At 48.5% G+C, this 19,535-nt stretch overlaps 5 protein-coding genes across 5 annotated transcripts; 2 read left to right on the forward strand and 3 right to left on the reverse strand.

Annotated features, from left to right (window-relative positions):
* The first annotated feature begins 1,122 nt into the window (after positions 1 to 1,122).
* On the forward strand, positions 1,123 to 4,018 carry CNE05050 (hypothetical protein). Its single transcript, XM_571034.2, has 6 exons — positions 1,123 to 1,357; positions 1,433 to 1,520; positions 1,587 to 1,676; positions 1,748 to 1,832; positions 1,904 to 1,998; positions 2,085 to 4,018. The coding sequence occupies exons 1-6, from the start codon at positions 1,224 to 1,226 to the stop codon at positions 2,985 to 2,987; spliced, it is 1,395 nt and encodes a 464-aa protein (XP_571034.1). The 5' UTR covers positions 1,123 to 1,223; the 3' UTR covers positions 2,988 to 4,018.
* On the reverse strand, positions 3,334 to 6,625 carry CNE05060 (hypothetical protein). Its single transcript, XM_024657301.1, has 5 exons — positions 6,039 to 6,625; positions 5,600 to 5,853; positions 4,357 to 5,533; positions 4,121 to 4,283; positions 3,334 to 4,042 (listed from the first exon to the last, which is right to left on the reverse strand). Exons 1-5 carry the CDS (start codon positions 6,078 to 6,080, stop codon positions 3,810 to 3,812), a joined length of 1,869 nt encoding a protein of 622 aa, XP_024512928.1. The 5' UTR covers positions 6,081 to 6,625; the 3' UTR covers positions 3,334 to 3,809.
* A 1,065-nt stretch (positions 6,626 to 7,690) lies between these two features.
* Positions 7,691 to 13,552, reverse strand: CNE05070 (conserved hypothetical protein). Its single transcript, XM_024657302.1, has 7 exons — positions 13,016 to 13,552; positions 12,814 to 12,957; positions 12,394 to 12,719; positions 12,060 to 12,332; positions 9,751 to 11,972; positions 8,512 to 9,671; positions 7,691 to 8,407 (listed from the first exon to the last, which is right to left on the reverse strand). Exons 3-7 carry the CDS (start codon positions 12,447 to 12,449, stop codon positions 8,369 to 8,371), a joined length of 3,750 nt encoding a protein of 1,249 aa, XP_024512970.1. The 5' UTR covers positions 12,450 to 12,719; positions 12,814 to 12,957; positions 13,016 to 13,552; the 3' UTR covers positions 7,691 to 8,368.
* Positions 12,558 to 17,502, forward strand: CNE05080 (expressed protein). Its single transcript, XM_024657303.1, has 16 exons — positions 12,558 to 12,920; positions 12,978 to 13,549; positions 13,756 to 13,808; positions 13,880 to 14,697; positions 14,779 to 14,908; positions 14,986 to 15,015; positions 15,078 to 15,180; positions 15,242 to 15,289; positions 15,359 to 15,769; positions 15,856 to 16,137; positions 16,241 to 16,407; positions 16,489 to 16,498; positions 16,588 to 16,755; positions 16,857 to 16,901; positions 16,988 to 17,057; positions 17,161 to 17,502. Exons 4-16 carry the CDS (start codon positions 14,230 to 14,232, stop codon positions 17,287 to 17,289), a joined length of 2,061 nt encoding a protein of 686 aa, XP_024512929.1. The 5' UTR covers positions 12,558 to 12,920; positions 12,978 to 13,549; positions 13,756 to 13,808; positions 13,880 to 14,229; the 3' UTR covers positions 17,290 to 17,502.
* On the reverse strand, positions 17,111 to 19,508 carry CNE05090 (hypothetical protein). Its single transcript, XM_024657304.1, has 6 exons — positions 19,418 to 19,508; positions 19,120 to 19,371; positions 18,978 to 19,068; positions 18,091 to 18,929; positions 17,576 to 18,027; positions 17,111 to 17,503 (listed from the first exon to the last, which is right to left on the reverse strand). Exons 1-6 carry the CDS (start codon positions 19,490 to 19,492, stop codon positions 17,494 to 17,496), a joined length of 1,719 nt encoding a protein of 572 aa, XP_024512930.1. The 5' UTR covers positions 19,493 to 19,508; the 3' UTR covers positions 17,111 to 17,493.
* Positions 19,509 to 19,535: the final 27 nt, after the last annotated feature.

Below are 19,535 nucleotides of genomic sequence, written 5' to 3' on the forward strand. Positions count from 1 at the left end.
TCATTGTCGTTTCCGCTTGTTCCGATCGAGGTGTTTCCGTTCAATTCGGTGGTATTATCTTCGGAGACGCCAGTTCTTACAGGGGCGGGTGGTCCATCATCCTTCTTGATCTCGGCTCATTGGAGCATCATAAGGAAAGGTGTAGCCGATTGGTTGAAGAATGACATCCGAGTTCGCTCGCGAAGAGCAGCGGCGTAGAACCGGGTTTCAAGTCGTCTGCTGTACAGTTTATGTAGCTCTGCAGCATGTGTCAATTAATCAAATCGTTAATCCATAAAAAAGTCACATGGAAAATTATCAAACTGACGGTGTATATTTTCCACAAGCTGATTCATTGAGCTTTTGGGTCATACCCCCGCAATGAGGTCGTAAAGCTCCCTCGTCACCGCAGTTTTGGCAAGGAAACGAGGTAAAAAGACCTGTTCGATTGGTTACGCCTTTCAATAGCTCTGGCTGGTACAGATGGGCAGAAACTCATCTTGCTCCCACGGCACACATCCCTCCCAATAAGTATCTGCAGATGGCGAATAAACCCCATGCTCTGCGAAAATATATTGAAGGCTGACGACTTTGATGTTATGATCCACCCGTAAACGCTCCGAAAAGGTTCCATCCTTTACGTTTGACCGTTGACTGGCATCCGAGAGATCTCCTCCTTTCCAATCTACAATCCAATTATTGGCGTTCTTTCTCTTCTGCGATTCATCGTCTCTTTTCTCGCGACCCTTACAAGCCTCGCGGAGCTGAAATAGAGCCACTTGGATATTGAATGATATGGATGACACGTTCCAAAATCAGAATGTGACGAAGCGATTGTCGAGTAAATGTATCGTGAAGAAGTGTAAAATGAATGAATGTCAAATAGAGGAAGAAATATAACGGTTATAATTAATTTTTAATTGCATCAACTTAAGGAATTAATTATTGTTACCAAATGTTGCGGCGCCCGCCGAACCTTACCATATTTGGACCCTGAGAACCTGGTAATTCTGGTAACAACGTGCTGGGGTCCGGATGTGAGTGTAGTAGGGTGGTGCCGAGAAGAAGGCGAGGAACCAAATGCGGTGGAGGCCGCTTCAACGTATCGCTCGATGACATGCGCACCTCTTTTGCTGAGGTGTCGTCGTCACTTTCGTTTGCTTGAATCCACATCTTCCTCTGGCACTTTTCACATTCTCACCTTCTGCCCTTCAACTCGTGCGTTTTCTTGGGCATTCACCACCATGGCGCCAGCAACATCTCTGTCGGTGGATGACAAGACCAAAGTAAAAAAGGCTATCCCTACCTCAAGCTCGACGAACAAGATTATCACCGCTACTGTTGCCCGAATCTATCAAGCCAAGCCCGGTGCTAATTCGTGTGTATCCAGATTTGGGGGAAACGTGATGGATGAGAAGAATGCAGCTGATAATTGGGACTCTTCTGGATGTAGATGGTCGTACTCTGGTGTCGAAGGAGCACTTGTATTTTGTGTAGACAAGGCGAAAGGCGGTTTATGGTTTCGAGTTGTAACCCTGTCTGTAAGTGATTGCAGTCGCCAGCTTCTAACTGAATACTCTTCGGCTTACGAGTATACCCCTGTATAGTCTGGAAGAGGTGTTATCTGGGAGCATGAATTACCCATCGAAATAGAATACAATCAGGAGAAACCATTTTTCCACACCTGGCAGGGCGATGTAAGCTTATAAAGTTCCATCTCTGAACCTCAAGCCATGATACAGTTTATAATGACGAGGCATGGCTGTAGGAAATGCAATTTGCATTTGTTTTTGCTTCAGAGCATGAAGCGCACGATTTTTACAAAAAGGTCGCCAATAGGTCGAAATATGCTAGTAAGTTTTGCGAGAAATCGTCGGCGTGCTTCACTGTATTTGCTGTGTGCTGATAGGTCATCATTCTTTAGTGAAGGCGAAAGAGAAGAAGGAGAAGAAAGAAGAAAAGTCTGCACCGACCAAAAAGCGAAAGGGGAAGATTGACAAATCTATGATATCTGGGCCGGTACGTTTCTTTCCCTTGTCCCGTTCACTTCTTTCATGTTCTCCACCGGCTTTGTCTCGCTGATAAGAGCACCCTTCTGCTTCCAGTCTGTCGACTCATTTAGACACGTCGCTCATATGGGATTCGACTCTGAGAAAGGCTTCTCCTCCACTGGCGTTGACCCAAGCTGGCAAAAATTGCTTGAACAACTCACTCAAAAGGGCTTTTCAGAGAAGGATATCAAGAAGAATGAAAAGTTTATCAAGGACTTTGTTGATCAGTCAGGAGGGATCGAGAAAGCCACCGCCCCGCCACCCGCGGAAGCACCAAAGAAACCTTCACGACCCCCTGCACCACCGACGTCCAGACGGAAACCAGCGCCTCCTCCACCTGCATCTCGCTCCGCCCGTCCAAGCTCTGTGGCCCAACCGTCCGCTCCATCCGTGCCGCCTCCCCCCCCTCCACCTCCACCGCCGGGCCGTCCAGCAGCCCCTCCATCAGCTCCTCCATCGGCTCCTTCTGCGCCTCCTCCCCCTCCACCACCTCCACCACCAGTCCGTTCAGACGGTACTGGCGTCGCACCTCCACCCCCTCCTCCACCTCCTCCCGCTCGTCCCCCTGGGGGTGCGCCACCACCTCCACCACCTCCTCCCACCTCCGCTCCCAGCGCCCCTCCACTCCCCACGGCCAGTGGCGGCCGTTCAGCCCTCCTCGCGTCTATCCAAGGTAGAGGTGTTCATTCCCTCAAAAAGGTCGACCCTTCTGAACAGAAAGTCTCCGCCCTTGCTGGTGGAGATACAGCTGGTACTGGTACTGGTACTGGTACTGGTGCAGCTGCAGTAGGAGCGGGTGCAGGGGCGGTGGCAGGTGGAGGTGCGGCGGCGGCTGTGGCGGCTACGACCGAGGATACCCCTGATTTGGCTTCAAGTTTGGCGGCGGCACTGTCGAAGAGGAAGGCGGATATTGGAAGTGATGAGGAGGATGAAGACAGCGATGATGAGTGGGATTAGAGAGTGCGTCAAATGTAGCAAATGTCTGAGAGTGTATCGAAAAGGCTAGCGAGCTCAGAGAGAATGAGGAACAGGGATAGATACAGAATGACTGACTAGGTGTAGTTTTTGTTTAATGCTAATTGTACATCTGCACCATCATGCGTTGGATTGTATCAGGGAGGGGTCTACGATAACTTCGGTCGGTTACAGCTTCATTTGGATCGAGGGGTTGAGTGCACTGGCAAGAACACACGCAAGTCAGAGCTCGAACCCCAAGCTTTTCCTTCCCCATTCCATTCGCAAGAAATTCAGTTCCCGATGATGGCAACCCGCTTAACGTCAAGAGAAAGGCAAAGGAAGATAACCCATCCCCAAATGTATTCATAAATCGTATAGAAGAAGGTACCAAATGACTAGAATAACTAGAATACCATATAGTAACCTTCAAAAAGAGGCGTCCAAAAGAAAGAAAAAGGACACAAGTGAAAAAAAGACGAGAGACGACAAGAGCCCATTCCGGAAAGCATAAAATAAACAACCTTGATTACACAAAGTATCCTATCTCGATTAAGTGGGAAAATCGGAGAAACAGAATGAGAGAAGAGTGGAAGAGGAGGAATAATGGGACCGAGGGGTAGTAAAGGGTATAACCCGCGAAAAGGTGAGATGATAAAGAGGAATTAAGGAAAATAGAATAAAGATAAAAAAGTCTACGTTGAATAAATTGGTGTCTTCTATAATCAGCCCCTTTTCTTAAACTTCTTGAACTTCTTGGCTGCTTTCCCCCCTTCTCTATCTTGTTCTCACTTCGTCTCCTCTTCCCGCCGTATCCTCTCCGATTCAGCTCTTATGCAGACTTTGCGCCATCTCCAACTCGCCTTGCACCACCACCCCTTCCAACCATGGGTGGTTCAACAAATCTGACGCTTTCGCTCGTTGGCCCGGAAGGTAAGCAAGCATTGGCATGAGGAAGGAAGATAAGAGTTCAGCGTCCTCGTGTTCCATGAGGTATTTTTCTTTGAGGACGGAGGTTAGGGGCCAAAAACGGAGTCGGTTAATATGCCGGAGTTCACCTACAGAAGTAAAAGTAGAAAGAAGGTGGAGTTAGTGATTGGAATGTGATAAAGTGAAGAGAGTGGGGGAAGGCTTACCCCGACGGTTGAAAATTTCATGGCTGTATTTTCCGGATAAAGCTAGTGATCGCGGCATCTCACCCAATAATTCCATGATTTGTGCAATGTGGTCGTCGTCTTTGTCGTATTTGACGCCAGGTTGAGGATCAAACAGGTAATCACCTGTCAAAAGCTCAAAGAACTGAATTCCACAACCCCCAATATCAGTAAGATTAAATAGTCCCAGAAATTAGGAATGAGACTTGGACACTTACCAAGCATGCCGCACTCCACATGTCAACGGACTCATCCCATCTTGTCCCAAGGATAATCTCCGGACACCGATACTGTCTTGTCTGAATATCATTCGTGAAATGATGATCCACCCAACAAGCATTCCCCAAATCCGCTATCTTGACCGTTATCCTCTCCAAACTAACCGGGTCATAAGGAAACGGGGGCGGGAGGGTGGTCGGGTCCCCAGCTTCGGGTGCACGTTCGTCAGAGAGGCGGGTGACGTGATCAGGTGTGGTAGCGGGTGTGGAAACTTCAGTTTCGTCGGTTGCGGTGTTGATTGTATGGTTGGTTGAGACGCTAGCAGAGCCAGATGGGACGGAGGGGTTGAGCGGCGGGGAAGCGGGAGGGTGATGCAGTTGCTGGGAGAGCAAAGACGGTCCTTTCGGAGGGGCAGGCGCCGGGGTGGCGGTTTTTTCCCATTTTAACGAGCTTCCTTCTCCGAGCTTGACGTTTTCTAAATCAGTGCCGATCGCCTCGGTTGTCGCGCTCTTTTTTGGTTGCGTAGGGGGATAAGAAGGTCCACCGACACCGCTAGGTTGATTTCCGGCTTTAGCGGCACTCGCCCCTGATATCTTGCTCATACCGAACCCGTACTTGTCTAGCATGGGACTACTTGAGTAGCTTGAGCTAGGACTAGGCAGTGGTTGAGATCCAACGATGAAGATGCCATCTTTTCGAGGTGTTTGGTTACCTAATCGGCCTTGGGAAGGAGGAACACCGACGAGTTTGGTAGGGACGGCAGCGGGGCAGCTTGCAAGTTCGGCTTGCACGACAGACTCGACGTCGTCGATACAGATCAGGACATTTTCAGGTTTCAGATCAGTATGGATGATACGGCATTCGCGATGGAGATAGTCGAGACCGAGCAAGACTTGTTTAGCGATTTGTTTGACGATATGTTGAGGAACGCCTCGGTGTTGATACCGCTTGATTAAGCCCAAGAGGTTTTCACCAAGGACTTCAAAGACCATGCAGACGTGAGAACCGTTAGGTCCTGTATGGCGGAAACTATCGAGAAGGTCGAGGACGTGATGCCGTCCGGCGTGGCCAGGTGCAGAACTGACGACCCGTTGAAGAAGCTGAATTTCGTCTAAAGCTGTTTCGGTGTAGTGTCCGTCAGATTTGACTACTTTGAGAGCAACATGGCGGTTTGCGCTGATGACGATGTTAGTTTGGGTGGACTTGGTGCATAGCGAGGCGACTCGTGGTACGACGACTCACACGTTATCTCTAGCCAGCCAAACAGTCGAAAAATGACCCCATCCCAATTTCCGCACAATTCTATACCGTCCATTGTTAAATTCGTCACCAATGTTAACTGGATGATAACCTCCTGGTCTATAATCTTCGAGATCCTCCTCGTCGTCTGTAAGAACGGATGTGGCTTGAGAAGCTTGGGAAGCGCTGAGAGAGTTAGTGGCGGAAGAAGCGTGTTGGACGGAGGAGGGTACAGCCAGAGGAGGAGGTGTGGGACGCTACAGAGATATGGATTGTCAGTGATTCGTACTTGGAAAACAATGGCAGGGTGGGTGAAAGAGGGAACCAGTGAGGATGGGAACATCCGGCATATCGTGTGAGCTCCAACAAACATCCCATTCCGGTCATATGGATTGATCTCACGCGAGACACCCTGAACATCTGCCAAGTGGACTGAACCTACCATGTTCGACGGACCGCAGGCAGAGTCGGCCGATTGTGCCATGTTCGAAGATGAAAGAATGTTGACGAGTAATGTGTTGAGTCCCGGTATGTGTTGTTGAGTTAAGGTTAATATTCACCGATGATGGGCGGAGAGCGCGGATCAATAATCGATTTATTACAATCGTTTCCCAGTTAGGGCGCGCTCGGCGGCGAAAGGCGGGATGAATAAGAGTATGGATCGATGTGAAGAGTACAGAAGAAGGATGTCGTGTCGGGTGTTGTCAACAAATGGGCGGAAGGGTAATGGAATGGAGCTCTGCGCCGCGAGGTGCGTTGCTGCAAAGTGGCGGGGTGCGACGTGCGGATGGGTGCGTGACACCGTCTATTGCCGGGGCGTGGGAGCGGTCGTAGCTGTGTCTGCTGGCCGGCGGTGGTGAGAGGAGCAATGGTGGGGCTGAGAGGGATGCTGATGGCGAAGAAGAGGCGGATTCCAGACGGTGGAATCAGGACAGTCTAGTAACCAGTTACAGGGGAGAGGGAAGAGGGCAAGAAGCGAGAGCGACAAGATAACGCTACGGGATGTCTAAGGGTCAAGGGTAATCCAGGGGTGAGCCACACCACTAATCACTAATCGCCTTTCTAATCCCACTTTCTAATTGGTCCGCCACCGGCATTACAATCCCACTCCAATCTATTACAGTTTATCAATAGAAATATGGCGGGGATTCAAAAACAAATAAGAACAAGGCCCAGAGCCTAAATCCGTAGCCGCAAGCGCTGTCAGAATATATCGACGCCTGCTTGTCATCATGCATCGTACCATACATTCGTCTCAGTCTATCCCCGATGGGTTTTGCGGATTTCACATGCGATAAGGACCTTCCCGCCATGCTCTTCTTTATGGTCTATCATTGCATGTTGACTGGCTGAGACAACACATCACATCCAGCCAACCACAGCGTCGGATTTTATGCGTTTTTGGTGAGTCGGTCAACGGTGGACGCAATTAGATCTGCCCATCAGGATTGGTTTTTGTTATTCAACAGGGCAAGGGCAGGACCCGTGGAAACTGGAGGTCGGGCTTCGCGGCGGGCCCTTTCGGCACTCCGACACCTGAGCGCTTCGTCGGCGCACGTCCGAAAGATCCGATGCCATAATCCACGTGGAGGTGGAGGTCGTCGGTGGAGGTTCAACCAATCAGTGCAGGGCATTCTTCAGCGCTTTTCCCATACGCAGCATGATATGTTCTCTTTTCTTCAGTTCTTTATTCCTCTGTTTTGACTTCTCCAGTACTTTGATTTGTTCTTCACGTCCCTTTTACCTGTTGTTTAACCTGCTCAAAGCGGTTAGTAATTACATTGTGATATCATCATATTTCCCATTCTTCGTCTATCGCCTCTGCCTCACGCATCACGCGTGATGCACGACCTCTTAATCAACCTTGGCCTTGCTGTACCTGTTACTGTTAGAGACAGGAACTTGCAACTTATAAAAACACCGTTATGCTTACCCACACCAACACCTATCAGAATTATAGCAAGGAAAATAACACCGAACAGGTTCCCGCCGGAGGCGCCCTAGGAACGCTCGTATCACATGACTCTTCACCAAGATTGCTGATTCATGATCACTGAAGAAAGACAAATGCAATGCAATGCAATTCAAAAACGAGTTCTTCAGTAAGACGTTGCTGAGGGGTAAAATCCTCATTGCCTGTTAAACATGAGCAGTTTCGCCTTGCATTATTTGCTTTGCGCTGAATATCCCCTCCTCAGCCTCTTCGTCACAGCCTGAAAATGGTCATGGTCGGGCAAGGGGCCGCATTTCCTTGTTAGGTCAAAATATCGGTAGATCTACTGCAGAAAAGATCGACATCGAATAAATGAGCGAAAATGCATGATAGGTGTTGTTTTGTTTGGGTTGTGGAACTTTGCACCTGAACATATTAACGTGCTGATTTACGGTTATTATTTAATTATGAGTGATTTAAATGGAGATGAGAGACTTTGGATCTACAATTTCAAGCTCTAATAAACCCGAGCAACGGAGAGCCTCATGGGAAAGCCTTTGTATAAATATTCTATCAAACAGTATTTACGTACAATTCGGCAAACCCAAAGTCGCTATGGACTTAATTGATTGAGGCTCACCCATGTTCGTCTAGTCAAATATGTTCATCTTGTTGGTCTTTCTTCGCACATATTTACCAACGCCCTTGGTCCAATGTCACCACATCTTTCCTCCCCCATTCTCACGTTCGTTCCTTCTTTCCTCTTGAACGCCAAAATAGAACAACACAAAGTCTTGCGGAAAATTATATCGACACCGCACTCGCAGCTGCGTTCGTGCTCAATTAATACTCGTGCTTGCCAGCCATCTCTCGAGATCCTACCGAAAAGGAAATACATATCAGCTCGCCATTCCTATACATAGAGATAAAGAAGAACCATCCTGAGGAGAACCATCCAAAAAAGAACCAGATAATTACTTACACTTCGAGGCAGCCCACTCTTTGGCGGCCTTACTCCACTCTCCATCCCAGGTGTCAAATCCACCCCACCCCTTCCACCTCGAGCATAACGTTTCATAAGGGGGAATTTATCTCTTGTACCCACTGCATCCGTTTTTATAGAGGTGACACTGGAATTAGCTCTAGAGAAACCGCCATCTTTGTTAAAGTGCTTAGGCGGTGAACGAGCAGAGTGTGAGGGAAGGTTTCGGCAAGGTTGAAGAGCAGTGAGGGTGCGACGGCTCGCGGCGCTGGATGGTCTATTTTTGGTGTTGTTATTGGGTTGGAATGATGAAGCCACGTTTGCTCGAGGAGAGATGGATGCGGTAACAGTAGTTTCTTTGGAAAACGAGAAAGTGAAGGGTACAGTAGAGGTCGGAAGACTGTTTGAGACGAAAGTCGGAGTTGAAATTGAATTTGCGGACGGAGGGGCTGGCACAGGACGACTAGGTAATTGCCGAACTATTGTATTCGACAAAGCGCTTTCCTTTGCGTTTCCATCATGCTTCTGATCTCCTCCAATCTTGATCTTTTCACCAGGTAAAGGCGACTTGCTAGGTGGTGTAGGCGGCGCCGGCGAGTCTTGCTTTCCTAAGGTGAACGGGTGTCGAGGTCTGATTGGCGTCTTCGGCTCTTTCTCCTTCTCTTTTTCTTTTCCCCGAACTTCCACACCCTTGATTGCCTTGAAGCTCCCTGTCCTCTTCATATTGTTTGGCTCTACATTAGGATCAACACGCAAAAGGGACGCTACCCCCTCTTTACTTCTAAGCTTCTCTTCAAGCCCAAGCCCATCTGCGAGCCCACCTCCAAACCCGAGACCAGATCCAGGGATGATAGCCCGACTCCAGCCAAGTTGGTCAAGAGATGCAGAGAGGATATACGAGGTGACGGGCGAGTAAGGAGTAGGAGGGGATGAGGACGTTGTTGATGTGGATAGGATGGGTGTTGCTGGCATAAGAGCTGCAGAAGTGGTATGAGTAACGCGGATTGGTGTGGTTGGTATAGACGGTTTCGCAGGCTCGGTGAGAGTAAGAGCACTAGGCGGAGAGGCGGGAGAGCCAGTGACCTCGGCTGAAAGCAGTTGGGATGCCGTATTCTTCTTGCCCTCCTCTTCCTCGCTGTCATTAACAAGCTTCTTTTCCCCTGTTTGCCAAAGTTAGTGTGAGGTGTAGGGAGAGGGGAGAGAGGGTTCAAAAAAAAGAAGGGAAGGCAGGCGACTTACGGATGTCATCGTCATCTTTTTTCTCGTCTTCATTTTCATTTTCATTTTCATCTCCATCTACGACTTTTGGCTTCACCATTTCTTTCTGCTCTGCCATCTCATTCTTCAGCTCCTGATCTTCAATAACCTTCCTCCCGGCTCCATCGAGCGCTAGCAATGTAGATGCCGCAACAGACACTTGTCTGCCCCTCTCCCTCTCCTTAGCGTCTAATTCCTGTCCGTTGGTTGATGGCATGGAAAAGATCGAAACAGAGCGGGATACGGAGATTTGCACGTCGTGCCCTGAATCATTTATATTTTCAAACCCGTTTTCATCTCCTTCACCGTTCCCGAGACAGTTATCATCGTCATTCCCAGTATCCTGAGCCTGTGCTGGCAGGTCGGCCGCAGAAGGCGAGGGAGAAGAGGAAGGAGGAGAGGACGGGGCGAAAGGAGTGTAGTGACCTAGTGTTTCAAAGCTTTTTCGACCAAGTTTGGACTTGGCGATGATAAGATTAGCCGTGGAGTTGCTGTCAGTGTTGGCATGGAGGGCGAGATTGGTGGAGTTGGCGGAAGTGGTGAATGGGAATGGTTTGGAAGTGCCAGAATGGGCATTGGGACTGGATATGGAGACCGAGTCGCGGAGAGGTGCCCAGGTAGGTGTATGAATAATGGAAGACGTTTGTGTTTGTGGTTTCAATTGTTGAGTTACAGACTTAAAAGGTAAAGAACGGTGATCCGGACTCGGTGTCCAGTTGGGGTACGATACAGGGAGCGTGGGTACCATCCTCCCACCAAGGCTCGACAAAGGAACAGGAGCGGGTGTCGTCGACCTCCTGGGCGGGACGGGTCCTCTTCGCCAGTTATTTGGACTTTTGCCTCGTTCTCGTTCACGGTCGTAATGCTGTTGATGTTGATGGCCGGAAATATTGTCGGACAAAGCTCTATATTTCAAAGCACAAGGGCTTCCCTCACCTCCACCCCTTGCGCCGTTCCCCCCCACACCACCAGCGCCGACGCGGGTGGAAAGGGCAGCAACCTTTGCACGCCATTCGCGCTCAGCCCGTCGAGCAGATTTGACAGATCCAGATCGAGCGGATTTAGTGCCAGCTCGTTTCCCCAAGGAGTACGAGTGGGTCGAAGAATGTGAATCGGGGGAGAAGCCAGGAGAGGTGGGTGATGATGAAGAAGGGCAAAGATGAAGAGGAGTAATGGAGGAAGAGATGGGATATGGAATAGTTTGGCGGATTGTTGAAGTAGACGGTGGAGATCTGGAAGCGGTAGCATGAGGAGCAGTGGCCAAAGATCTTTTGTATCCAATCATAGTCGTACTTTCTGTACCTTTTCCCTTCCCCATTCCAAGCCTAAATCCTTTGCTCCATGTACTGCCCTCCAATGGTCCAACGCCTTGTCCGTCATGATCCTGATTGTTTTGACGGATATGGATGCCGACTTCTGTCTCCGCTTCGATCACCATCGCTTCGAAAGCTTTTAACTCTTGTTTGTCATTGATTCTCTCGACCCTCTCAACCCGTTCGTCTTTTTCTGCTCTTCCTACCTTGTTTGGCTTGTCTACCCTGCATACCTTCATATCATTCTCTCCAGAAGAGGAAGGCACAAAAGTGATACCGGCGGTGATAGCTGTGGGAGTACTAACTGTATCCGCTCGACGATGTTGGCGTGAACGTGAACGCTGTGATTGCGAGAAAGACCGGATAAGGCCGATGGATTTATTTGTGCTCGTTGCAGAAATGGCTTGAAGGGGGGTGTTATGGAAGTTGGAGGTGATGACAGGTGCGGAATGGGGAGGGCAATAAAATTCTGGCAAAGGGGGTTGAGTATGAGGTCCTTGATGATATGCACAAGTAGAAGTTGGGGTAATCATTGCAGGTTTCGAAGTGTTATCGCTAGCTCTCCCTCCCCCACCTTCCTCACCGCTATTCTTGCTACCATGATTTTGACCCTCAGTTTCAAGCTCGATTCGACCGTTAACTTGACCCATATTGCTGTTGACTGACAATGGAAGTTCAAATGGGAATTGTGGTGGGACAAGTGGCGGTGAAGAAGAGGTAGATGGACACCCAAGATGAGCTGGGTGCTGGCGTTGATGTTGTGGAGATGGAGACGGTGGGCGAGATGATTTGTGAGAGAAGAAGATTGAATGGAAAGGGGATCGCATGGCGGGCGATGGAGAGATGACTTTCGGAAGTTGATCAACAGTAAACAGCGGTGTTATCGCCTTCCTGCCGGCTTTGTCAACTTTGCTTCGATGAATAATTGGTCCTCGACAGTCAATTGTAACAGGGTCAAGAGGCTGGAAAACTACTTACAACGGGACCTTCTTCGGTTGAGATAGTAGACATACAAACAACGAAAGAAACGGGGGAAACAGGAAAAAGCAGCAGACAACAAAGATGCACAGGATTGGATAAAGAGGATCGGGTTTGAAAGGCAGCGTAACAGCATGGTGTGGCTGTACGATGTCAGTTTCAGGTTCACAGTTGTGTGATGTGTTCATGTGTGTATATCGACAATGAGAGGTGTCTGAAAAGATGATAGAATAATATGATGACAAGATGGACAATCTTCGAGAAATTCTTCGCCTACGAGACGCAGTGAGATGATATCAAGCGAAAGTAAAGGCGAAAAATAGATTCTACGCACTTTGTCGGCAAAAGAAAGTGCCAGGGAAAGATGTAAGAGTCAGCCAAATAAGACATGATGCACACCCCGTGTCTGTGCCTTGTGCATCATTCCATTACATTTTTCTTCTGAGAGGAAGTCCGGTGATCCTTCTGCAAAACGCGGAAAGGGGTTTTTGAAGGGTGGATCTTTATGTTTCGGGCTCGATGTTTCGTTGAGAGAAGAAGAGTCGGTTTTATCCAGTGGACTGGCAACTTGGCCGGGAGGTGGGTGGAGGCCTAGAGGGATGTGAAGGGGATTGGGAAAGTGGAGAAGCTGTGGGAGCTGGTGGATGTGTGAATAAGGTGCTAGCGAAGCGCAAGTCACGTCAGCTCTATTCAATCAGCCCTTCCTAAAAAGGCAGGAAAAGCACCCTTCCTTCCAACCCTGCTTCATACGCACAGATTCTTTCGTCATCCCTGTCCGTGCACCTGCGTTGAGTGCCTTTAATTTCTCACACGCCCCTTTCACCCACCTCGGCTTTCTCTCTTGTCTCAGAACTTTAATCTGTGTGTTTGATTCCAGTTTCGATCAAGGTGTTTGACACTAAAACGACATGCTGTCAGGAATTTGAAAGCTTAGGGTTGGGGCGTTGACAGCTCACTCTCCACAATGAAACCTTAACCATCGGGAAAGTATTTGCGAACTGCGAAGAGACATGAGATAGAGAATAATTGGCCTCTCGCGATGGAAGAACTTTGGACGATCTTCCTCCGAATGGGCGTGAGTTATAATGTCACTTTCCAACTCTCACAAGTCCTCATCCCGGTTTTCCCATCTTTGTCCTTTCGGAACCACCCACCACGTCTTTTTGGAGCATGGGTCGAAGCCCAATGCCCAGCAGTGGCTGTAGGCCGGAGGTTTCATGTTCCGATGGTGTTCCCATTATATTTCGAATGTTTCCCCACATCAACTCCCACCTCTTTACAAAATCGAGGCTATCGTAAATCTCTTCTTCCCTTTTAGCTTCATTTTCTGCGCTTTGGGCGTGTCGGTGTCCTCAGGTTGTTTCGTTTTCAACCATCGTCAAAAAACCATCCGTGGTAAGAAGGTGATTAAAGAGCTGAGTTGCAACGTAAACATGGAGACAGGAGTCAATGTGGCGGGATGATCTGGCACAGTATGGATGAAGGAGACTGTGAGTACCAGACTGGCTTCTTCATCGTTCTTTCCATCTTGCCGACGACGAGGAAGCCGGGCCGAAGGTGTGCTAGAAAGCGGAGATTTACATATCTCCGCTCCTTATCATAAGCTGCCCGCCGGCAAACGAATCGCCTGTGGTCTCGTACCGACTCGGTTTCATTATATTCGTTGGTGTTTATCTGATCGTCGTGGTTTGTCCAGAGTTGGGCACGAATAGCGAGACTTGTAGGCTGGTAGGCTCGCATTTTTTCAAAGTACGTATCGCAGCTCATCATGCTAAAAGTCTAATCGATCATAGCTGATGTGGTCTCTCCTAAATATAAAGTTAAGCGGGTTTCGCTACGTACGTAGCTCCCGCTATAGAGTCTTCCCAGGAGCGGACATTGCAGCTATCAGATGGTAGTCATTATGGAGAGATTTCTTCATCCTTTTTCCCTAGGCAATGATCCACCGCTCGATATCGCTGTAGATGATCGTCATCCTTTCTTATATCCACCCCTTATTGCTAGACAAAGGACTGGTAAAAAACCACCAAAACGTACTGATTACATTGCGAACCTGATGATATTTCAGTCTCCAAGCTAGCTGGCTATCCTTGATTGGGCTTAAATCGCTCTGAAGACCAATCGCATCAAGTGCCATCTCGCCTACCTCCACCGGACCGAAAACAAAACGATGCCAGGTGACATAAATAGCCCATCCCCTCCCTCTACTCCTCTCTCTCCCACCGCCTATAAAATCGCTCTTAACCGCATCTCCCCAGGCGAGCGCCTGATCTATTACCTCTACCTTCCTTTCCTATTCCTCACCCTCTTCCTTCTTGCTGTCCTCGCTACTCTTCCATACCTCTTCTTCAAACGCGCCAGACCACGACTCTTACCCGATTCGAAACCCGACCCCAAACACCCCCAGAGCAAATACGAGTGGTATGGCCCGGAGAAGGACTATCCGCCTGGGTTGGCGTTGGCGCCGTTGGGACAGGGACCAGGGGTGAAGTGGAGGATATGGGAGATGTACGGGTATTTTAGAGAGTTTTGGCATATGACGACAAGGCAGGGATTGCAAGTTGGGGGAGTGGGAAGTGGGGTAGTGATGTTAATTTTTCAGGTGGAGATGATGTGGCATGATTATTCTGCAGGTAATGTGAGTTCAGCACTTTTTTTCTTATGTCCTTTCCTTCTCCTATATACAATGGGAAGCTGATGTGAGCGATGGTCTTGGCAGATTACTGGCTATCAAGACTCTTCGAGCGGTGGAGAAGGAAATTCAAGCAATGAACTTAGAGAAGATAGTACGTGTGCGTATGCGACGGGGACGGGGATAGCCAATTGGGGTAGCAGACTTGAACCCTTGGGTGCGTTCACCTCTTTTTTCTATTCATGTCTATCGTTTTTTTTTTTTTTTTGAAAATGAGCTGAATGAATGGGATAGCTTGGTATGGATGTTATCATGGATTCATCTGTCAGTCCTCTCTTCACTCTCCTTTTTCTTAGAGTACAGACTTCTGAAGTTGCAGATGATAGGTATAATCTGCATCTGCCTCATCGGTGATGAACTCCTGAACGTCCGGTTTGGGTGTTTTGCGCCGCAGTGGTATAGAAGTGGGATTGGATATACGATAATGTTGTGAGCAACCCCTTCACTTGTCCACATGGTGTTTCACGATGGAATGACTGATGGGATCTAGTTTGGCAGCTGCTACACTTTCGACAAGTCCGAACTGGGGAGTTACTTCGTAAGCACTACCTCTCTTCCTCATACTTGTTTCTTCCCATCATTGATCGCCTGCTGCTGTCATGTATAGACTGATCCAGCTCCGCTACGTCATCATCACTGTAATTTTCCTCTTTGGGACATACAACCTCTTTCGCACATTTGCCTGCGCCCTTGGCATGGCGACCTCTGGTTTTCGCCACACCGATTATCGTGTAGGCCGTAAACCACTTCGTCCATGGACAGAATCCGAATGGATCGATCCCTATTACCGCCAAAACTTCATCCCCCACAAATATGATAGGTACTTTATCACCGAGCGGTGGCAGTTTGCAGTAGGGGATTGGAGCTTTCCATTGGAGAGGAGACCGAGAGAGGATGTGGAGCGGCAGATGGACGAGTTGGATGGATTGAATCCGTTCATGATGGATGGGAGGATACAGAAGGTTTGGCAGAGAAGTCCGGAGGAGATTAGGAGGATGCATGGGAAGATTGGACGGACGTGGGTATCTTTTTGAGCGCTCTACCTTGTTATCCACGTTTTTCCTGTGACAAGCTAACTTTATTTTCCTTTCTCTGTACACTTAGTGTCATCCACGGAGGTCCCAAGAAGATGCCACCCCACATGACAAACGATCTCAAACAACGTGAGCGGATCCACATCGGTATCATCGACCCCCGCAACCCTCCAACAGAAGAAGAGGAAGAGGAGATGGTCAAAGCGTTAAATGAGGATAAGGGGTACTTTGGAATTGCGAATTGGAAACCGAGAACAAAGAGTTTTGGGTGGTGGTGGTTTGATATGAGGAGAGTATGGGCAATTGTTTGCGGGCTTGCATTGATGGGAGTGAGGATTGGGTTATGTGTTTTGTGAGATTATCCCATCCCCTCCTTCATTTCTCTTCCTTGGAGTGTCCAACTGTTCGAGGATTAAGCGAATAGATCGCTGACGACTTGCCTTATCATATGTTAGTGATCTCGACTATTCGAACCTAGCGTCGTACAGAAACCAATACGACCAGGCCAAAATAGCTTGGCAAGCGACCGATAATGGCGGGCCGGATGCTTCGAAATGCCAATACTACCAAGGAAGTAGTGTGCCGATCTTTGTCATTACCGGTGAGGACTCGTATTCTGGTGGTAAGTCCTCACGTATCATGCGAAGTAGTAGTGGCATATAGAGTGCTGACGGGTTCCTCTTTGGCCGTTGTGCTGTTTTAGTTACCGCCAAGTAAGTCTCTTGAACCTCCGAGCCTTCTTCATTTTTAGCTAACACAAATCCGTTACCCTCCACTTCCTTATATTCGCCGCCTGTTACAGTATGATTTGGCTAGGCGTTTGGCACACCTTCCTGATCGGCATGTGCGCAGCGGTCATTTTCGTATCGATGTCGAATAATATGTGGTGGGGAATGCACTGGCCGTTCCCTCCAATGACGCTTATTGGACCAAGGATGAGTTCAATGAGTATCGGGATTACGCTTGGGTTGTGGGTTTTCCCCCTCTTCTTCTTCTTCTTTTTTTTTTTTTTTTTCGGAGATGTGTTTAAGGGGCGTATAATCGGGGAAGTCTGGGCTGATGTGAGTTTAGCGTGGCTTTTGCGACGTTGCAGCAAGGTTTCTTCTTCAGTAACGAGTATGTCACCTTTTCCCCCTGGCGTCTGAGGATATCGAGAAGATGTGGATATGAGCTGACAAGAGAACATCGTTAACTAAATTCAGCTCGGTAATCCTTGTCACTCGGATAATTTGCTATGCTTCTGTCATAGGATTCATTCTGTTTTTGTACCCCGTTAGTAAAGAATCATGTTTCTACTTCACCTTCCACCCTTACCTTCTAACCTTCGTAACCAAAAAAAAGCTGACAATCATTATTTCCGACGTAACTGTACTAGAATGAGCCCCTAAGGACGAGCTACACCCGTGATCCATTTTGGCCTTGGCTTTCTCGCGTTGCTTTCAGGTTCATGGATAGAAAGAAGTGGCATTACTCGATGAAAGATTTCGATGATGCTCAAGGATAACAGTTGAAAACTGCGACAATCAGAGAGGAGAGAGAGATAGGGTCTTCGGACAAGGTGTAGAAAGTAGCGAAAAAGGCCTTGTGGGAATTGAATTGGTGAATGGGGAATTAGAATTAGGATTTGAAGTGGAAGATAGAGCTAGATGCGGGGTGTGATCATTATTAAGATGCATAAGATCGTCAATCAGCCGTATAGTAATGTAGTCTACATCGCGCTGTTTCATCCCGGGATAGTCAGCATCAGTCACCAACATGAGGGATAAAAGAGTTAAGAGTTAGAAACGTACTTCTGCCCAGGCAATCCAGGTAAATCCCTCAGCACAAACACTACCATCTCACTCCTCATTTCCGCTAAGGCGAGTTTGTTTCTCGTATCATCCAGCTCTGCAAGGTCCTCTTGATCTTTCAACTGTAACAGTCCTCTTCCCCCTTCTTGACCATGACCAAGACCTAGAACTCTCTGTTCCCTCGCAAGCACAACCTTCTTCTTATCCATTTCCGCCCGACGCCTTTGCAAGATATTTCCCATCGTCTTGTAAACACTCGAAAGAAGTACGGAATAACATCGGGATAGGTCGACGGCCCAGAGGTGATATTCGGCAGAAGAGGAGGAAGGCATGTTTGCACGGGATTTGGCGGCTGTTTTCGGAACTTCTTGGGTTTCGACGAGAGAGAGTTTTTGAAGTTCGGCGAGAATGTAACGCGCGTCCTTGAGGGGGAGCATCGCGCAGTCTCGGATCTAACATGGTATATGGCTTTAGTATTTATGCGGGTAACAAGAGAAGTAGAGGATGGGACGCACGGTAGTTTCAAATGCTTTGCTTGAACGAGTTACTACTGCCAAAACCCGTGCCGCTTTATCTCCCAACTTTTCCCTAACCAAATCACTCAACATCGCTTCTCTCATCTTCACACAAATCGCTTCAAATTCGACTTTATACCCTGGGTTCGTCGATCCCTCTCTCTGTAAAAAAACTCCGGCACCCGTACCCGTGAGCTGATCTTCTCCTGCAAGGATTGAGAGGTATGTGCGGACTAGGTCGGGGATTGATGATTTGGAGGAAAGGCCGAGACCGGCAAGGAGGATAGGTGCGGAAGAAGGTGGGATAAGTGAGATGATAGAATTGATACCGACCGGGTCATGGGTACGATCGTCTTTGAGGAGAGAGGTATCACGTAATGAAGCATCGAGAACAGCGCGCATGACGATACCTGCGCCTTTGTTCCATCGATCTTCTGCAGCTTTGACGATAAGGTCGTTCCTCATCAATACACCGTAGCGATCATAGTTCACCCTGAGATGTACATCTTGCTTAAGCACGTAGTCAGATTCTTCGATTGCTTTTCCACCCTTGCGTCTCTTGGTGTTTTTGTCGACTTTAGGCTTGGTGATGAGTACTCGGGTGATGGCGCGGAGTGATTCATTCGCGGTACGGACGTCGTGTGCGGCTTCTAGGCGGCAGTTGGTGATGTCATTGGCAGAGAGGAGAGCCGAGCCTTGGGCTTGGGCGAGGCGGCGTTTGTTAGCGGCGAAGCGGCGGGCAATTTGGTCGGATTCGAGGATTTGGAGTTCGGGAGCGGTGGTCTGTAAGAAGTGGTTTTGCAGGAGGGCGATGATAGATCCGGTGATTGCTTCGGCTCCTACACATGAATTAGCACATTAATCTCTATGGAGGAATTTGGACGCACGTATGGCATCAGCGTCACCGCCAAGGCCGGAGATGATGTCTGGAACTCGAAGTTTACCAAAGATCATGAGCTGTTTTACAACTTGCATGGCCTGAGGTGAGTTAGTAGCGACCTTCAGTATAAAGTTCGATTATTATCTCACCAAGAAATCCACTCTCTCATGCGTTATCGCCAACATTCTGCCCCATCGCAACCTTAATAGACACTCCTCCACTATGAACTCATACTGTTCATCTTCTCCCGTCTCTTTTGCTGAGGCTCCATTTGACTGGACGAGATTGTGTTGCATTAGGATGAGGAGGGCTGATAAGGCGACAGGAGGTGTGAGACCAGAAAGTCTGGCGATTGTTGGGGCTGGAAGACGACCCCTATTGAGTAAAGTGGAGGCGACTCTCTATGGGAACGGTGAATGTATGTTTTGGAATGACAGCTGTACTTACAGACACAATATCCCCAAACGCATGAGCTACAATCTGCTCACACAGCCTAACAGCTTCTTTTCCTCTATCTTGCATGGCTTTTATTGCTGTGGATATAGGTGTTTTTGTTGTAATTTTC

Source organism: Cryptococcus neoformans (assembly GCF_000091045.1).
Source record: "Cryptococcus neoformans var. neoformans JEC21 chromosome 5 sequence".
Lineage (NCBI taxonomy): Eukaryota > Fungi > Basidiomycota > Tremellomycetes > Tremellales > Cryptococcaceae > Cryptococcus > Cryptococcus deneoformans.

What these genes read in the sequence shown, in the direction of transcription:
- CNE05060 (XM_024657301.1), bottom strand. Translation starts at nt 6,080, where the DNA reads ATGGCACAATCGGCCGACTCTGCCTGCGGTCCGTCGAACATG. An exon ending in TGTGGAGTGCGGCATGCTTG is followed by an intron (nt 4,284 to 4,356) that starts GTAAGTGTCCAA and finishes TGTGGAATTCAG; the next exon opens with TTCTTTGAGCTTTTGACAGG. An exon ending in TGAAATTTTCAACCGTCGGG is followed by an intron (nt 4,043 to 4,120) that starts GTAAGCCTTCCC and finishes TTACTTCTGTAG; the next exon opens with GTGAACTCCGGCATATTAAC.
- CNE05090 (XM_024657304.1), bottom strand. Translation starts at nt 19,492, where the DNA reads ATGCAAGATAGAGGAAAAGAAGCTGTTAGGCTGTGTGAGCAGATTGTA. An exon ending in ATGAGAGAGTGGATTTCTTG is followed by an intron (nt 19,069 to 19,119) that starts GTGAGATAATAA and finishes AACTCACCTCAG; the next exon opens with GCCATGCAAGTTGTAAAACA. An exon ending in GCAAAGCATTTGAAACTACC is followed by an intron (nt 18,028 to 18,090) that starts GTGCGTCCCATC and finishes ATACCATGTTAG; the next exon opens with ATCCGAGACTGCGCGATGCT.
- CNE05080 (XM_024657303.1), top strand. Translation starts at nt 14,230, where the DNA reads ATGCCAGGTGACATAAATAGCCCATCCCCTCCCTCTACTCCTCTCTCT. An exon ending in TAGCAGACTTGAACCCTTGG is followed by an intron (nt 14,909 to 14,985) that starts GTGCGTTCACCT and finishes TGAATGGGATAG; the next exon opens with CTTGGTATGGATGTTATCAT. An exon ending in ATGTTATCATGGATTCATCT is followed by an intron (nt 15,016 to 15,077) that starts GTCAGTCCTCTC and finishes TGCAGATGATAG; the next exon opens with GTATAATCTGCATCTGCCTC.
- CNE05050 (XM_571034.2), top strand. Translation starts at nt 1,224, where the DNA reads ATGGCGCCAGCAACATCTCTGTCGGTGGATGACAAGACCAAAGTAAAA. An exon ending in GCCAAGCCCGGTGCTAATTC is followed by an intron (nt 1,358 to 1,432) that starts GTGTGTATCCAG and finishes TTCTGGATGTAG; the next exon opens with ATGGTCGTACTCTGGTGTCG. An exon ending in TTCGAGTTGTAACCCTGTCT is followed by an intron (nt 1,521 to 1,586) that starts GTAAGTGATTGC and finishes ACCCCTGTATAG; the next exon opens with TCTGGAAGAGGTGTTATCTG.
- CNE05070 (XM_024657302.1), bottom strand. Translation starts at nt 12,449, where the DNA reads ATGTCTTATTTGGCTGACTCTTACATCTTTCCCTGGCACTTTCTTTTG. An exon ending in CACTTTCTTTTGCCGACAAA is followed by an intron (nt 12,333 to 12,393) that starts GTGCGTAGAATC and finishes TGCGTCTCGTAG; the next exon opens with GCGAAGAATTTCTCGAAGAT. An exon ending in CAACCGAAGAAGGTCCCGTT is followed by an intron (nt 11,973 to 12,059) that starts GTAAGTAGTTTT and finishes CAAAGCCGGCAG; the next exon opens with GAAGGCGATAACACCGCTGT.